The sequence below is a fragment of the Pseudorasbora parva genome, chromosome 5, assembly GCF_024679245.1.
Source record: "Pseudorasbora parva isolate DD20220531a chromosome 5, ASM2467924v1, whole genome shotgun sequence".
NCBI lineage: Eukaryota > Metazoa > Chordata > Actinopteri > Cypriniformes > Gobionidae > Pseudorasbora > Pseudorasbora parva.
In genome coordinates, this window is record NC_090176.1 from 41,321,945 (window position 1) to 41,340,746 (window position 18,802).

The following is an 18,802-nucleotide window of genomic DNA, read 5'->3' on the forward strand; positions in this document are numbered from 1 at the left end:
AGAAAGGTGATTTAGGCCATTTTGAGCGTGGCATGTTTGTTGGTGCCAGACGGGCCGGTCTGAGTATTTCACAATCTGCTCAGTTACTGGGATTTTCACGCACAACCATTTCTAGATTACAAAGAATGGTGTGAAAAGGGAAAAACATCCAGTATGCGGCAGTCCTGTGGGTGAAAATGCCTTGTTGATACATGAGATCAGAGGAGAATGGGCCGACTGATTCAAGATGATAGAAGTGAAATAACCACTCGTCACAACCGAAGTATGCAGCAAAGCATTTGTGAAGCCACAACATGCACAACCTTGAGGCAGATGGGCTACAACAGCAGAAGACCCCACCGGGTACCACTCATCTCTACTACAAATAGGAAAAAGAGGCTACAATTTGCATGGACTCACCAAAATTGGACAGTTGAAGACTGGAAAAATGTTGCCTGGTCTGATGAGTCTCGATTCCTGTTGAGACATTCAGATGGTAGAGTCAGAATTTGGTGTAAACAGAATGAGAGCATGGATTTATCATGCCTTGTTACCACTGTGCAGGCTGCTGGTGGTGGTGTAATGGTGTGGGGGATGTTTTCATGGCACACTTTAGGTCCCTTAGTGCAATTAGACATCGTTTAAATGCCACGGCCTACCTGAGCATTGTTTCTGACCATGTCCATCCCTTTATGACCACCATGTACCCATCCTATGATGGCTACTTCCAGCAGGATAATGCACCATGTCACAAAGCTCGAATCATTTCAAACTGGTTTCGTGAACATGACGAGTTCCCCCACAGTCACCAGATCTCAACCCAATAGAGCATCTTTGGGATGTGGTGGAACGGGAGCTTCGTGCCCTGGATGTGCATCCCACAACTCTCCATCAACAGTAAGATGCTATCCTATCAATATGGGCCAACATTTCTAAAGAATGCTTTTAGCACCTTGTTGAATCAATGCCACGTAGAATTAAGGCAGTTCTGAAGGCAAAGGGGGGTCAAACACAGTATTAGTATGGTGTTCTTAATAGTCCTTTAGGTGAGTGTATTTCCAAGTCATCTAAATGGCAAAAAGTGTCCCAATCACCCCATGTAAAATGCTGTTGAAATATATAAATGCTGTTCTTTTGAACTTTGTAAAAATTCAGCTTTGATGAGCATTTTAAAATCAAAAACATAAAAAAAATGTTTCAACAGTAGTGTAAGTCATGCTTAAAACATGTATAAGAATGATTGCATTAGACAGCACAATACCAAAGCAAATGGCCTCTGCATCTTTTTTGCAATGACAATGGTTTGAAGATTTAGTGTTTTAGTGGCATCTGTTTGCACCAATTTTGATAACCAGAAAAACAGTATGTTTATTCTTCATCTTGAAAAGCAAATTTTGTAATTTGTGCTTTATACTAATTATTTAACAATCTGTCTTTTACACTTTATCTAATGCAATTAATGTCCACAATTGGCAAGCTTCCATTCTGTTCTTTTCTGTGTTTCTCACACAAAGGTATTGAATGGCTTTAGAAGTCTTGTAATAAAGCATACAAGTCATATTGACCATGCATACAGATTTGGTATTACGTGAGGCTAATATATTTTCATTCTTTGAGTGAACTATTCCTGTAGTGTCTTACAGTAGATGGGTGTGGAGATTTTAACCATCGTTCTACGACTCTTTCCATCTAGTCTGTGAGTATGGTACCCAATTATTGATTGGAACTGTTTTCTCTGTCTCTGCAGGGCGTGGGTCTTTCAGTTCATGGACGGTTTCGTGTGGCCACTGAGAAGACACTGTTTGCCATGCCAGAGACGGGCATCGGTAAGAGGCAGTCAGTGTTCCTCTCTCTCCCTGTGGGCCGTAACTGGGTTATAATCTGAGTTTTCATTAATAATGCAAGATGGCTTTGGTTTCACAGGAATCAATAATACTTTGTCCCAAAAAAATTGATTTAAAAATTGAATGTGAAGCACCGTTTGCCAAAAAAGAAACTGTAGTTTTGGCACATCTATTTAAGCAGCATTTATATCCCTGGGATTCACATGTACAGTAATTACAGAAAAGGTGTGTTTTTTTATTTTACACACTTAATGGCAGTGTAGGTGATTAGATCCAGACATTTTTTTTGTTATGCTGGTTGAAAGACTTGCACGTCCTGATAGTGATCTGAATGTGAAGCGACGTCACACCATTATAGGAACGCCCACCTGGAGGGCAAAACAAGGCTTTCCTCCATTGCATGCCAGTCATTTTTACCAGGTTTGTAGTAAGTTTTAATGTTGTAAGACAGTGATATTACAAGACCAAATTCGATATACATTTTGTTGATGTTGCATACTTTGTACAGGCAAGCAAATGAACAGAATATTAATTCAACACCAGGTTTCTCATTAAAGGGTTACTTCAGCGATTAGCATATGGCTTTGTATCAGTAGAAACCCTGGAGTATATTCAAATTATTGTGCTTTCCCCCCTCATATCTCCCTGAGACAAGAGATTTATGCATTTTATTTCTGGAAAAATTCCTCCTATGATGCAAATTGACGATTTTTGCATCATAGGAGGAATGTTTGCCCAAAGGCTAAAGACTACAGCCAGCAGAGGGAGCCATTTCCGCATGTTTTGAATCTGCACATGGGGGATGGGAGATTACACTCAGCTTGCAGGGAGAGCTCAGCTCGAAGCTACAGGCACTCATTTAAACGGAGCTATGGTGAGCAATGTAAGTCTTTTAACTTATCAAATTAATTTCTATGAAAGTTAAGCTTGCAAAGGCATGAACTGAAACGCGCCAGACTGAACTCGCGTTGTGAATGTATGCCGTGAGTGTAGTCGCGATTACCTCAGCTCTCATCACTCGTGCAGTTAGTGCGTAGTGCTGTGATACTCGCGCGGTGACTCACTCATTAACAGACACGTTCAGTTTTTAATTGTAGTGTCTTCTACAACTCAGTCACAGTAATCAAGTTGGTGGCTTTGGGAATGGCCTCACAGGGCAGCGAAGCATTCTGGGAATTGTAGTCTTTCATCCCCATGGGACAAAAATACATTTTCTGTCTTTTCTCAGTCTAGAAGACACCAAGTTCAAAAATAATTTCACATTTCTACTGCATTAATGACCCAGTTTAAATACAGATTCATCTTCCCAGCGCTGAAGTACCCCTTTAAGTGTTTCCCATCAAAAACCATTATAAAGAAAATGCATTGTGTTCATATTCACTGTTCGCTCATCCACTCGCCTGTAAAGCATCAACAAAAAGGTATAAACTGAATTTGTTTTTAAAAATACTGCAAAAAATTGTCATTGAAATACTGCAGCAGGTGCTGTATATGGATCACAAGTGGCCAAAAAATGCACCTTGTTCACATATTTTTTATTAATTGACAGGCTTAAGTTCTATGGCTATTTTGCCCCTCCAGGGTTCTGCGACAGTCTATGAACACACACACACACACACACACACACACACACACACACACATATTAGGATTGTCAATAGATAAAACATTTGCCATTAATTGCACATTGCCATTTTGTCACATGTATGCATCATGGTGCTCATGTGAACAGTGTCAGAAACACTGAAGAGAAGAAAAGTATTCTCATCGCAAAAGTGGTAAAGTTGCAGTCTATGGGTCAAAGAGCTCTCGGATTTATTCAAAAACATCTTAATTTGTGTTCGAAGATGAACAAAGGATGAGTAATGACAGAATATGTATTTTTGGGTAAACTAACCCTTAAAAGGAAACAAGAATATTGTTACTCAATGTGAACAAATTAGTGTACTGTATTCTGTGACCGATTGTTTGTCACTCAATGTGTTTTTTTTTTTTTTAAATAATGTTAAAATGGTGAAATATTTAATAATTGGATTATGTAGCTACTTATCCATTTCATTGCGAGCCCAGTGTGCCAGCAGAGAGAGCTCTTTCCACAAGCTCTTTTGATTGGCTGTGTGATATTTAATTGATTTTGTCACATATAGCCTGATGTGGACAGTCATATAACTTGTCACTGGAATCTTGTCGCATCGCGTCTGTTAGATATACTATATAAATCTTTAACTCCAAACTGCAAGCAGACCAGCATGAGCTGAAGATGTTATGTCTGCCTCTGAAACGAAACAGCACTCACCTTTATAACAAAAAAACAAAACAAAATAAACCTTTAGGCGCAAAGCAATCTTTCACAGCAGATTTTTCAGATCATTATTATGTGGAAACTGTGTTGAGAGATGGAGTGGAGTGGAGCACCTGTCTGATGCTTGTGCTGAATGAGCGGCAAGCTGAAACGCAGACATAGACAGCGTGAACCTCCGTTTCGCTCATGGAAGGAATTCTGGCGATGCAGGCGGCACCCGATCAATCTGCCGCTGAAATGTAAGTGAGTGGGTCTTGTTCCAGTCGTGGAGCCAACAGATTATTCTTGCGCAGGAGTACGCAGATTTCTTTCCCTAAACTCTCATCTGGTCTGAGTTTGGTGGAACTCAAATGTGGACAGCTTAGTTTTTGGTGACATTAATGGGTTAGTTCACCCAAAAATGAAAATTCTGTCAATAATTACTTACCCTAATGTCGTTTGACACCCGTAAGACCTCCGTTCATCTTCAGAACACAAATGAAGATATTTGTGTTGAAATCCGATGGCTCAGAAAGGCTTTCATTGACACCAATTTCATTTCCTCTCTCAAGACCCATAAAAGGCACTAAAGACGTTGTTACGAAGCCCATCTCACTACAGTGGCTCTATAATCATTTTATGAAGCATCAAGAATAGTTTTTGTGCGCAAAAAAACCCCGAAATAACGAATTGCAGTGATTGGCCGATTTCAAAACAAACATTCGAACGGTTATGAGTCAGCATATTGATTCATGATTCGGATCGCCAATGTCATGTGATTTGAGCAGTTTGACACACAATCTGTTTTTAAATCGGCCTATCGCTATATAAGTCGTTAGACTTTTTTTTGCGTACAAAAACTTTTATCTTTGCTTCATAAAAGTATTGTAAAGCCACTGTAGTTAGATGGGCTTAACGACGTCTTTAGTGCCTTTTATGGGTCTTTAGAGAGGAAATGACATTGGTGTCAATGAAGGCCTTTCTTTGCCATCGAATTGCAACAAAAAATATCTTCATTTGTGTTCCGAAGATGAACGGAGGTCTTACAGGTGTCGAACGACATGAGGCTGAGTAATTAATGACGGCATTTTCATTTTTGGGTAAACTAACTCTTTAACTGCATTTGATAAAGTATAAAAGCCAGTTTGTTTTAAAAAACAAGTACAAGCACAAAGTGCCATGTTACACTGAATTTCAAATGTTTGGGATCGGTATGATTTTTTATATTTCTGAAAAAATATAAAAAAAAGTCAAGTGATACATTTTCCCAGGATATTTTGATGAATTGAAAGCTCAACAGACCAGCATTTATTTGAAATAGAAACATTTTGCAACTATTTAAATGTGCCCTGCCCGCCCCATCATACACCCGGTGCAATGAGACGGCAGACATGATGCAAGTGTTTTTTGCTAGTTTTGGCCTGACGCAGTTATCATTTTCACGTCCAGTGTCCACATTGTTTAAATAGCAAATGCACTCGTACGCATCTGTTCGCCCATAGTGCGTGCTGGTCTGAAAATGAGGTGTGTTGAGGTGTGTTGGTGCGTTGCTATTTCGAGGCAACTGAAAAACCTGGTCTAAAGTCAATGTTTTTGCGTTTTTGCGTTATTTAAAGGGTGCGTTAGTAATATGCACCTATTGGTGTGTTTACAACAAGCATACACTTGGCTTTTTAGACACAAAGGGCAGCACAGCACAAAAACATTTAAAAAAATTTAAAGTAAAATGATTCCTCTATGGAAAAGCGTTCAGTCTTTCTGCTCGCAAATTCCGCCATGTAAATCCGCCATTGTGCGAGTGCAACTGGCTTTTAAAGGGAAGGGGAGATGAGACTGATTGGTTAATTGCACATTATGCCCAAAACACAACCGTGACTCATTAAGAGACTAGGTACAACCCTTTTGGACTATGCTCCAGGTGCACCAAACATTTTTACCATCTTTAAATTAGCAAAAGTGGATTCAGACTATAAAAAAATAATGAATTATTTTTAAAAACAAAGTATGAACACGTTACAGAGCACTCCACAAACACAATCAGGCCTTCGAAAGAATGTGTTTTACAACCCCTTTATATTTTGTCATAATTTACTCACCCTAACAATACAAGTTTAGAAGGACATGAGGGTGAGAAAATGAAGACAAAATTTTCGTTTTTGGGTCCAAAGTGAATGTTTCCACATCCATATTTCATAACCATTCCCTCCGAATGTATCCTGCTGCTGTCTCACTTTTATTGCACATGCTTTAGATTTTTCGTGCTTCTTTTCATTCCACGTTGTAATCACACCCTGTGAATGGTATGCTGGGAGCCTTGATGCAGTGTAAATCAGATTGTCTGTGATGAATACTCTGCCCTTGTCCCTATCACATGCTCCTACACATGTAGGCAGAAGTCTGCCTTGGCTATTGTAAATCATTCTGGACTCTTAATGAGAGCGCTTTACAGCATTTCCTCTCGAGCTGCACAGCGTCCTTCACTCTTGTGAGCCTTGGGCAAAGACCCCCTGCAGAACTGTTAGAGTGGCAGGAAGTAGTGCTAATCACGCTCTGTGACACATCTGTTAAGCGTCTGTGCAATTGTGTGTGTGTGTGTGTATTTGACTTAGTGAACACACAGCGCCTGTGTGCCATCACCCGCTAATTCCATTAAGAGCCTGTGTTTCTCAACCCCAGATGAATGAATAATCCTCTTTGGGTTAGCACTTGTCTTAATGGTTTATTCTGCGGTAAGGCGGCCAGCCTCATTTGTCTCATACCCGGTACTTCCTTATAGTTCTTCCTCCTTGACACGAGGTGGTTAAACAAGTCCTACATCATCATATGCGGGTGGGATTTATGTGGATGTTTCCTTTGCCCCTTTGGTTTGAAGAATGCTGTCGTATCCTGATCAGTTGGAAGTGTGACCCAGTTATACTGGTGTATCTTCCAGGCAAAAAAGGTGATTGGCTTTGCTGACTTGCATCTCCCCCTTCTTGGCTCTAGTCCCATCCCATCATGCACAAGGAGAGCATTTGGATTATCTCCAAATATCTTGAATGAGGTACAAGAACCCAACCCTTACCGTATTTACAGACTTTTTTTTTGCACGTGCTGATTTTGAAAAGAAAAATGTACTCATTCTTTCATTTAAAAATGCAAGCAATCATTTTTCCCTCATTCTTTTTTTATATTTAATTTCACGCTTAAATGAGTAGTACTTTTGAAAAATATTTAGAACGATGCTTCATTCTATTTTTTTTTTTTCAGATGAGACTTCAGTCGTATAAACAGCCTAATTAAGGTGTCTGTGGAAATATGCATACTTTTTTTTTTTTTTTTTAATTTACTTTTATTTTAAATTATTTTAAACTGGCTTACCCAACAGGTCTCAAATATGTTTGGATTTTTGCTATAGGTTAGAAAAAAAAATAACTCACACCAGTTTTATTTTAGTTTTATCATTAATATACTATTATATTTTTTGTTAATAAGTGTTAGTAATTTTTGTGTTTTTGTCATATTTATTCTATACGTATTAATTTTTTGTTATTAGTTTTAGTTATTTTAGTACTTCAACTACTGTTTAGGTATTTTATATTTTATTTTACAGTTAAAGTTTATATTGTTTTTATGCTTTTAGTTTTAGTTAATGATAATAACCCTGACTCGCGTTATCGTTTGAGACAGTTTTTCCATGTAGTGTCATTCAATAACAGCGTATCACAATATTTTGATAGTTCTACAGTGTATATTCATTTCGGGGGAAAGTTTCACATATAAATTAGTACTTTTGAAAAATATGTTTAGATTGAGTCAAGTTACTCTTTTGTAAAAGTACCTAAACTACAAGCCATCAATAGCCAATTACATATATGCGTACATACCTGTATACATATTTATTTATTTAATTATTAAATGAGACTCCAGTCATATCAGCAGAGTAATACAAGTTTCAGTTGAAATCTACATAAATATTGATTGACTTGAATGAATGTTTGAAGCAGATTTGCCATACCCGCCCCGACATGCCATTAGTTGATCCACTGCTACTCAATTGGGTTGCTCATACAAACATTTAATCTGGTTTAAATATTTTTTGTGTCTTGGTATGCTTTAAATGCTCCAGACAAAGTGGGATTTCAGAAGGAAAGCACCAGGAACAGCATGGTGGCACTAGCTTTGAGCCGTTTGTGCTGAGCTGTGCCATTCACTCATGGTGGCACCTTCTCTGACAATGTGCCAGCCATCTGTGCGCCGAAAATGCAACCCCCCAGCCTGAACCCCTCCTTTTCACCCCCTTCTGCTTATGGATTAAGGGGCTATGTGGGTCTTAAAACTGTGCAGCCATGAGACAAAGCAAATGGCTGAATGACAAACGTAATCTGCATTTATGATATTACATTTGCCTTCTAGAATCAGGTCAGGAGACTTAATCCTGTCGTGCCTTATTCAGAATTGTACCTCATACTGAGTGTGTATAAGGGACAATTGCCATTTTCTCAGCCCTTGCTACAAAAAAAAGCACATCAGGTTAATAAAAAGCCCAGCACTATGCCATTTCATATCCACATCCTGCAAACTGAACAGTGCATTGCATTTGATAACTATTAGCAACTTTATGCTTAGGATAAACTAAAGGCCAGAGACACCTTTGCAGATGAATCATTAATCATCAGAATTTTTTATTATTTTTTTACGATTATGTTTTTCTTTAGGTTTATATGTAACATATTTATTATTTAACATACATTATATGCAACATCTAACATAGCTCTGATAAAGGGTATAATTCATCCCTCCAAATAATTAAATTCAGGTGTTCCAATAACTTCCATGGCCACAGGGACATACAATCAAGCACCTAGGCATCCAGACGCTTCTACAAACATTTGTGAAAGAATGGGTCGCTCAGTGAATTCAAGCGTGGTACGTGATAGGTTGATACCTGTGCAATAAGGCCTTGACCACACAGGGGCTTTCACATTGCATGACTGAAAACTCGGTTTTGTCCAAGCGCTGATTTGCCTATGAGTTAGGGCATCTGTCTCTGATTTCTCAAAACCTGTTCTGAGTCAAAATCGGGGCTAAATCGGGCAGTGTGAACTCAGAACTACTACCAGTGGAAGGAACTCTTCACTCTAAATAATGCTGGGTTATTTTTTAACCCAAAATGCTGGGTTAAGACTGTTGGGTAATTTTTGTTGGTTTATTTAATCACATTTTAAACACCATTGGGTAGTTTCAAATTTCCAGTCGTTGGGTTAAACCTGCTGGGTCACAAAGCTTGGTTGATTCTACCCAGCGCTTGGTTGTTTCACGTGCTTCCCGCCCGGATTCGTTTAAATTCAAAATCCGATGCAATGTAACTTACTGACTCGTGTTAGTTTAGGTAGGCATGTGAGACGATAGATTAATGCAGTTTGTGATTAACGTTACACAGAACCATGATCCCCTTACGAAAATTAAACATGGTTGTATGTAGGGATGTCACAAGTACCGGTACTTCGGTGCCAAGTACATACTGAAATGTTAAAAATGTGACGATAGTATCTGTATAGCATCGACTCACAAGTAGACTATATTCGGTCCCGCAGCTGCGTTCAGTCGAGTCACACAGTGCTCCAGACTGTAGCCGAATATATAGGTGTCTGTGTATATTAAATACTATTTAAATATTGACGTTACTCTTCCATGTTTTGCCTCTCTGTATGAATGACGGGGGCGGCACGTGTCATATCATGAACACAGAGACTCAAAAGTCACGGCAACCCATCAAAATAAAAGTTTGATTTAAACGTGAATAAATTGACAGAATATATTAGGTTTGTAGTTGTCACTGTTGCCAATTTTAACACATTTGTGTATTGTACCATTTGTCAAGCAATAAAAATTGTTTTAAAAGTCTAAACATGCATTCTTCATTCGTTCTTTCATGATTGTCTAGTTTTACAGTAGGCTAATGCAGAGGAGATTTTTAAAGAAAAAAACAGCAAGAATAACCCAGAACAGCAAATCCATTAATGGTACAAAGTTGACTACACTTTGGGTTTTCTCAAAAGCCCAGCCTGCTGGGTTAAACTGCCACTGGGTTAATTTAACCCAGGATGTGTTCTGTCCAATATTTACCCAGCGCTGGGTTGCCAATTGGGTTGTTTTTAACCCAGCCATTTTAAGAGTGTTAATGCTTCAGCATACCAAGACATTTTTGACAATTTCATGCTCCAAACTTTGTGGGAACAGTTTGAGTGTGGAAACATGACTGTGCACCAGTGCACAAAGGTCCATAAAGACATGGATGAGTGAGTTTGGTTTGGAGGAACTTGCCTGGCCTGACCTAAACCCAATTGAACACCTTTGGGATGAATTAGAGCGGAGACTGCGAGCCAGGTTTTCTCGTACAACATCAGTCCCAGCGCTACTAAAAAAATGGTCAAAGATGTCTATAAACACACTCCTAAAGCTTGTGGAAATCCTTCCCAGAAGAGTTGAAGCTTTTATGGCTGCAAAGGTTGGGCCAACTCTATATTAAACCCTACGGATTAAGAATGGGATGTCATTAAAGTTCATGTGCATCTAAAGGCAGGCGTCCCAAAACTTTTGCTAATTAAGTGTAGCTCACAGAATCAGTCATTTAGTTTATTCAAGTATTTCCTTGCAGTTCTTATATTATTGTATGTTCTGTTTCTATAGGTCTGTTCCCTGATGTTGGTGGTGGCTACTTCCTGCCTAGACTTCCAGGCAAGCTGGGCCTTTTTCTCGCCCTGACAGGGTTTCGCCTCAAAGGAAGAGATGTTCAAAGAGTCGGGGTGGCAACTCACTTTGTGCAGTCTGAGAAGGTAATGCATATACTCTAGTAATTGATCAATACATATTGGCTAGCCTGGTTCATATGGCAATATTTGGCATAAATATATCATGTTTCAATTTGTCATAGTCCACTGATGGCTATGTGAATAGATTTTGCAAATTTTTCAATTGCCAAAGATTTTTGTGAACTGAGTAGGCCTAAATATTTTGAAATATCAGTGTTATTTGTATATATAACCACTATATACCAACATATGCCTGAATCGTGTCAGGGAGCCATATAAAATTAAAATTTAAACTTAATTGGATGACTTTATTCCATGAAGTTACATGAACAAATTATGTTTGTTTAACTTCATTGATTCATGTGGGACCGATGTACAAAACGAAATCATGTAAATCCAACAAACTTTTTTCTTCAGTGTACTGCGATTAAATCCTTACTCTGATTATTGCAAATAATCAAATTATTGGTGCACATGTAAAGGTAGTCGTTGACAAAACCATGCAGCGTTTTCACACACAGCTGGTGGGGACACAGTTAGTAAGAAGAAGAAAATACTGTAGGACAGTTTTAGAACAGTTTTGGGAGGTTGTAAATCAAATTCAAGGTAATGATGACCGAGCTGTGCTGGTGATGGCCTCCTGGGCTTTTGGGCTGCAGTTGATGGTGAAATGAGAGAAGGTACTGAAAGAAGAAGACATAGTCAGCGTTTCTCAGGCTTGTCAGCGAACTTTCGGCAGCAGGGGGCGACTGAGCGCTGACACTATGCCCAGTTCATGTGCCAGAGGTGAAAATGAGGACCAGGGCTTGGCACTGCTGGAGAGAGAGGGGCATACAAGCCTGCGCACACCCGCACACACACACATCCCCTGGCCAAGGACAGATGACCAGCAGGATCTGACACACAGAAGTGACTTGTGATAAAAATACCCAGAAAAGGGCTGTGAGGACAGGAAGTTCATTCGTACAGCAAAGCTAGTTGTGAGCTAATTGACTAAATTATGAGCTATGTAAAATAAAGCTAAAAAAAATATAGTGATTCAGGCTTTATTATAATTCAACCCTGAGCAGTACAGGGTCAGGGATTTTAACGGTGAGTTCACACTTATGTTTGGTTTGATTAAAACGAACCCTGGTGCAACTGCTTGGTTAGTACGGTTCATTTGAACATATATGAACGCTACCATCCAAACCCTGGTGCGCACCAAACAACTGGGTCTTGGTCCGCTTCCAAACGAACTCTGTTGCGGTTCGATTGATATATGAATGCAACACAGACCAAAGACATGTAAACAAATCAAAAACAGGATGTAATGTCACAAGATACAACACTACAAGTCAGCTGGTTTGATGATGTGGAAAGATTAGTGTATCTAAAATGAGTTAAGGGCAAAGATGGAGCAACGAGGAGGTAAAGTGCCTCATCAATATTTGGTCCGACGAGCATGTTTTGAAAATGCTAGAAAAAAATGCACAAAAAGCATACATGGTTCTTCATATCAAAGGACCCGTGTTGCCCATGAGTCGGTACAGACGACGGAACTGCCGTCTCTTTTGCAGCAGATCTTCGTTTCTGCATACAACGGAGGAAATCCTGGTGCTGTTTTGAATGTTTTGAACATTTTATGAGCTCTTCATGAGTTCTCAGCTGATAAAAATAAAACCATCCCTGCATCCCAATTCACATACTATCCATATTAAATAGTATTCGAAAATAAAATTAGTATCTCCCAAATTATAGTATGTTGAAAAGAGCATTCTAAAGATTCCCAGATGGTTTACTATTTCCGGTCAGAATTCCCGGTAAGTGCGGATCGATGCGCACTCTAACGGCTGATATTGCCCACAGCCCATTGCGAGTTGGATTCGAATAGAACTACAAACGCGGATAAAAAGTGTTAAAAAACTACAAACATGACGGCTGTGTAACTCCAACTGTTAAACAGAGTGGTTTAGACAAAGGGGTTTGAGTGACCAACTACCACTATTTAAACTGACTAAAATATATTTATTCAGTGTTGTCCACATTATATTTCACCTGCAGCAGCATTGTGAACTTTTGCAATGGCACGTTTGGCCATTAACTTTTTAAAGCATCATTATATTTAAACTGCAAACACACGAGCAGAGTCTCTAAAGTAAAGACCCACGAATGGCAGATCAACGTGCGGCTATATTTCTCTCCGATACGGTAGGAAATTAAATTGAATGTGAAGGATTTGAACTGTGACTATGATTGACAGGGTGATGAGATGCACGTAACTAAGCGACAGAGTCCGTTAAAGATGACGAATTAGTGTGTCCCAAAGCTTGCATACTCTTTTGCTACATACTTAAAAGTATGTACTTTTTCTTCACAAAAAGAGCACATACTTTTAGGACGTAGTATAAGTAGGCGAATTGGGATGCAGCGCAAATGTACACGCATAAAAAGATGCCATTTATTCCAGCACACAGCATTGTTTTGAATGTTCGGTAAGCAAGCTCCGTCGCAAAATATACGTCATAAAAGCCGATCAATCAGGTTGTGACCGTATCCCCTTTGGTTCGGTACCTTAAAGTTCACTGTTAAAAATGCCAGTGTGAACGCTAAGCGGACCAGGACTATATTTTTTATATTTTTGTTTTTTGGACCGGACCAAACAAACCGAACTTCAAGTGTGAACGCACCCTAAAATTGCTGGGGGGGGGGGGGGGGGGGGGGGGGGGGGGAAATTCAGGCCTAGAAAGCTTATGGAAATTTTAAAAAAAAAAATGTATTCTTTAAAAACAATAGCATTTCTATATTAAATATGCATTTTCTAGTCCCCCAAAATCAGCTAGAAATTGCTCTTTTCTAATCTCTGTAAATGTATTTAAAATGTATACCGTAATAGTCATTTTATTAAATGACATGGTCCCTTTTATATCTTAGTGTAATACATTGTATTATCTTAAATTCTTTGCATTTGTTTAATAGACTGTTGATTCATCTAATGACTGGTGTGTTGTATGCATGATACAAGTACTGTATCGGTCAATAGTATCACATGAGATATCTCTCTCTTGTGTTTGTTTCTGTCTCCCAAGATGTGTCCCAATTTGCATACATATCCAAAGAAAAATGCACTTTTAATTCCTTGATGATGTAAATAAATAAATGTGGAATGTTGGACATGTCATGCGCTAAACTATCTTAGATCTGACTGTAGAGGATGACAAAAAAAACGTAAAGCCTCATACACTGTTAGAATAGTCGTAAAGTATATTACGTCATTTGGAGCGCAACACCAATTAGTTACAGGATAGTTCTGTGCCAATTGTGAACTCATAGGCCATAAAAAAAGATTGAAGGCATGTCGTCTCTCTCTCTCTTAAGTAAGTTAAGCACCAGTGTCCAAATATGGTGCTGACTCATGTCTTGAGTCTGTGCAGCCACGATATCAAGGCCCCGCCCACACTCCCACCTAATCAATAACTTTTTTGTGAAACAAACAGTTATTGAAATGTAGAAATTAAAGTTAAAGCTCAAATCTCCTCCCGAAGTTCCCGAAAATGTCTGTTGGTGCTTCACTGACTACTCCGCTCAGAGAAGCCGTCAATCTCAGCTGTCAATCATAAAGTCACACCCCTGTTTTTATAGCATCAAATAACTAACCAAAACCAAACTTATTTAAAGAATGAACACTTGAACTAACATCAGTGTGAAAAAAACTGCCTAAAATGACAGAAACCATATTTGTAAAAAATGTATTTGAAGTGTAATTTGATTTAGTTTTCTATGTCCCATTACATTTCATGGAGAGGGTGGGGTTTATGATCTATACTGCATCCAGTCACCTGAGGGTGATCAAGACATGTTGGCTTAATTTTTCACGACTTGTGTGGCACACTAGAGTGAACTTCATAAATGATCTATTTGGAACATTACATTGGGAGCTACTCATCACAAAAACAGCGCTCCTGAAGTGCACTAGAAACTCCATTCACAACTGATTTGAGCAGAGATTAGTGTTGCTAGTATGTAAGCAAATAAATAACGCTCTAATAAGCAAACAAATACAAATATTGAGTTATAGTCCATTTTTTTTATTCGAGAGAATTTGGTGTATTTGTTTTGTGGCTTAAAACCAATACACACCACACTGAACTTTAATTTGGTACTCTCCGTTATTTGATTAAATAGATCAACATGTCTCTCGCCATCTTGAATGGGATTTTTCACAAACATTGTCTTGGTGCATTACCTTAAGGTGCAGCTACATTTACTTTTGCTCTGCAAATTTTTGAAAACAAAATCATTCCATTATAAAAAGTTTTGCATGAGGGTAAAAAGTTGACTTTGAATTTGGCCAGAAGGTGGTATCCTAATGTTCAGAACTCACTTCTGGTGCCTTAAAAGGCTATCCTGCAAGGCAGCAAACTATTTTTTGGATCAGAGCTGTTGTTTTATATTGTTTCACTCTGCCCCTCCAGTTACCATCAGGAAACACCTTGTAAAAAAGTCCTGTTGTAAACAACACATTCCCTTCTCTGCTCTTCAGTAGATGATTTTAGACCTGAAGATTTTTTTTCTACCTGTGAGGTTGAGAATTTTCCCATTTTCTCTTCTATCAGATTGCATCTCTTGAGAAAGATCTTGTTGACATGAAGTCTCCATCTAACATTGACGTGGCCCAACTACTGGATTTTTATCAAGAACAGGTATGTGGCAGAGACGGATGTGACTTTTTAAAACGGTGTGTGCAGACTTTTACAGCCTCAGTGCTTGCAGTTACTCTACACAGTGGTGAGCTTGTATAATCGGTTACCATAGCCACAGTATACAACACTGATAGATCTGCTTTTAGTGCATCTTTATATGGTTAAATTAAAAGCCATGTGGCGACACGTCGAAGATTTTCTCTCATTAAATGATAGTTCACCAAATAAATTGACAGCCTTGTGTAGTTCCAAACTGCTATCAAAAGCACAAGATATTGAAATTGAACCCAATTGACTTAATCCTACCCATTGAACCCCATTGACAATAACAAAAACAGTCATTTTTTAAAGCTACACTGTGTAACTTTTTTAGTTTATTCTTAGCCAAGAATACTTAGTTCTTTCAAAAATATATGTGCTCATTAATGTATATTTACTTCTTTTAAGTCATAAAGTATTCTCGTAAGTTTATAATATGCCTTTGAAAATCCATACGGGTGAGGAGTTCGAATGCCGGTCGCCATGTTGCCCCTCCATCTTAACAGTACATTAGCCAAAGAGGGGCATACCCATAAATTCTTTTTTCGCTTTTCGCGTTTTAACACTCGATGGCACTCATTGACGAGGTCGAACTGGAAGCCATATTAATCTTGGACTAAATCGGCCACCGTAGGAGTTAAAACAAAATTAGAATTGAGAGGAACAGAAACTAATATTCGCTGGATTGTCATATACCTTTACACCGCTAGATGGGGGAAAATATCACACAGTGTTGCTTTAAAACAACTTATATTAAAAGTTACAATATACAAATATAATATAAATATAATTAATATAGAAAATGTGTTCTGTGAGACTAGGCCTGTTGCAATTATCGATTTATCATCTGATCATGGTTATTTAATCTAATCGCTATTATTTTAGATAACCCCAATAATTGTGCAGTTTTTATATAAATACATTTCTTATTTATAAGAGCAAATTTTTGTTAAACATTTAATCATCAGCACAAAATCAAAATTCATCAGCCTATGTGAGAGTATTCCTGAGCCTCTCTAAAAGCTCAAAGTCCTCTGCGGTGTTTTTCTATACTCATTGCACTCATAAAGGTTTGGTGTTATGGATTTATGGCCGTCTGTGGTTAATGCTGTGAAGTTGTGTGTGCCAAACAGGAGTGTCTAAGTGAGAATTAGTATGACTCATATATTCTTTACATCACAAAGCTTTCCAGAGGTCCTCAGGAGGGAAAGACTGATGATAACACAACTTTCATGCTCCGGACAAACATGTTAGCTTTTAGAGTCCCTTCTCAGGCTCCTTTTTGTTCGTTTTTTTCTTTTCTTTTATTCTTTTGATCAACAAATCTTGATAGTAGCCTAATCTAAAATCCAAATGTTGTAAATTATTCGCAGTTAAGTCTTTGCATTATGGTATGGACCTAATAGACCATGCCCTGGATGTTATTTACATCTGGCAATGTTCCTACTTCAAAGATAGTTTTATCTACAGCATCTGTCATTAAACCATAAAACCATACACTTATATCAACTTTGTTCATCAAAGTTGCACTTTCAAGCCTGCAGATTGTTTTAATGACAGGACACTAAAGATTAGTTAGGGTGTATCTAGATCTGAGCAGATAAGAGAGGAATATTGACCCTGTTTTCTGTATTCAGATTGTGAATTGGTGAATCCATGTCATGGATTCTGTGAGAATTTATTGAAATAGAGAGTTCCATGTCTGTGAATATCTAGAGCAGGCATAAAATAAAATGTCACTGGTATTCATGTCACAGCTTTTAAGCACTAGGAGCCGAGTAAATTAGTTCAACTATCCACACACCTACACAGATAAAATGATAAATGGGCCAGATCTGAAACAGTCTGTAAACAGTGTGTAATAGTTTACATTGTGTTTATATATTTAATTCCACTCTGAGCATTGCGAGTAGGACCAGTTAAATTGGTTCCATGACCCAGATGGGAGTGGGGGCTAGGAGAACTGTGTAACAGAGACCGGCTAGTAATGAACAGTGTAAGTAAACCTCACTCCCTTGGCCTCAAGGGGTGCACTAGCAACTGATGCTAGAGGCTACGGTCTTTAACACCCTTGTTAGTGTGCCTGCCTCTCATGCCAGTATGAATTACTGCTCTTAGCAGTATAAGTAGGACCAATTACATTGGTGCCGTGACCCAGATGGGAGTGAGGTTTAAGAGGTTTAGTGTAACAGAAGCCAGCTAGTAAAGAACAGTGTAAGTAAACCTCACTCCCCTGGCCTCGAGAGGTGCACTAGCGACTGATGCTAGAGGCTGCAATCTTTAGCGTCATTGTTAGTGCACACAACTCCCATGCTGGTGTGACTCCCACTCTTAGCAGTGCGAGTAGGACCTGTTACATTGGTGCCGTGACCCAGATGGGAGTGAGGTTTGAGTGATGCGAGTATAACAGAGGCCAGCTAGTAAAGAAAAGTGCAAGTAAACCTCACTCTCCTGGCCCCAAGGGGTGAACTAGCAACTGATGCTAGAGGCTGGATATTTACTTCTTTAAAGTACAATTTCTATGGATAGAAGAAGCATCTATGATCTTCTTATAAATCTTCAAAAACTGATCAGATGAATGCATTTTAGTAGGCTGGATGTGACAAAATCATTGACTTCAGACTTTCCTTTACCCCTTCCTATCTCTGTTAGCGGCCTGATGAGCATTTTTCAGCTTTCAGACAAAGTCAGTTTCTGACAGGACAAAAACGGCGTTAAACATACTCACACACAGACGGTTAGGGATTTCAGTTGTCTATGTTGAAATACAGCACTGTATATGTGTTTCAGCTGGTGTCTAAACACAAGCTGCTGTTATGTCTCATCAGAGCAGTCTGGATGCTGAGAAACCTTTTGTGCTGCAAGAACAGACAGAGGCCATCGACAGGTAAACCTAAACCTAACATGAACAATTTGCTTTACTGTCATATGCCTAACCCAAAATAGAATGAAACTAAAGCTCCTCATATGAATCTGAGATTTGAAATAAGGGACAGAGGTATTAGGTTTTAAGTATAATTTTCAGCCTGATATTTTGAATTGGACATGTGTGGTTATTAATGATGTGTGCTATAGTCAATTGACTATTAAAATTGGGGATTAGGGGGTGACTTCTTTTGTAACAATTGCTGTACCTAGCAACACCTTAGCAACCACCCACAATACTCTAGCATCATGCCAGTAT

General features: G+C 38.7%; 1 protein-coding gene across 1 annotated transcript in view; it reads left to right on the forward strand.

The window, feature by feature from the left end:
- The window catches only part of hibch (3-hydroxyisobutyryl-CoA hydrolase), a 37,459-nt gene that overhangs the window by 11,299 nt on the left and 7,358 nt on the right, over window positions 1-18,802 (forward strand). Inside the window, exons 7-10 of the mRNA XM_067444326.1 lie at window positions 1,727-1,805; window positions 10,776-10,921; window positions 15,493-15,579; window positions 18,447-18,505. Coding sequence (XP_067300427.1) covers window positions 1,727-1,805; window positions 10,776-10,921; window positions 15,493-15,579; window positions 18,447-18,505 — 371 coding nt within the window. The remainder of the gene's footprint in view (window positions 1-1,726; window positions 1,806-10,775; window positions 10,922-15,492; window positions 15,580-18,446; window positions 18,506-18,802) is intronic.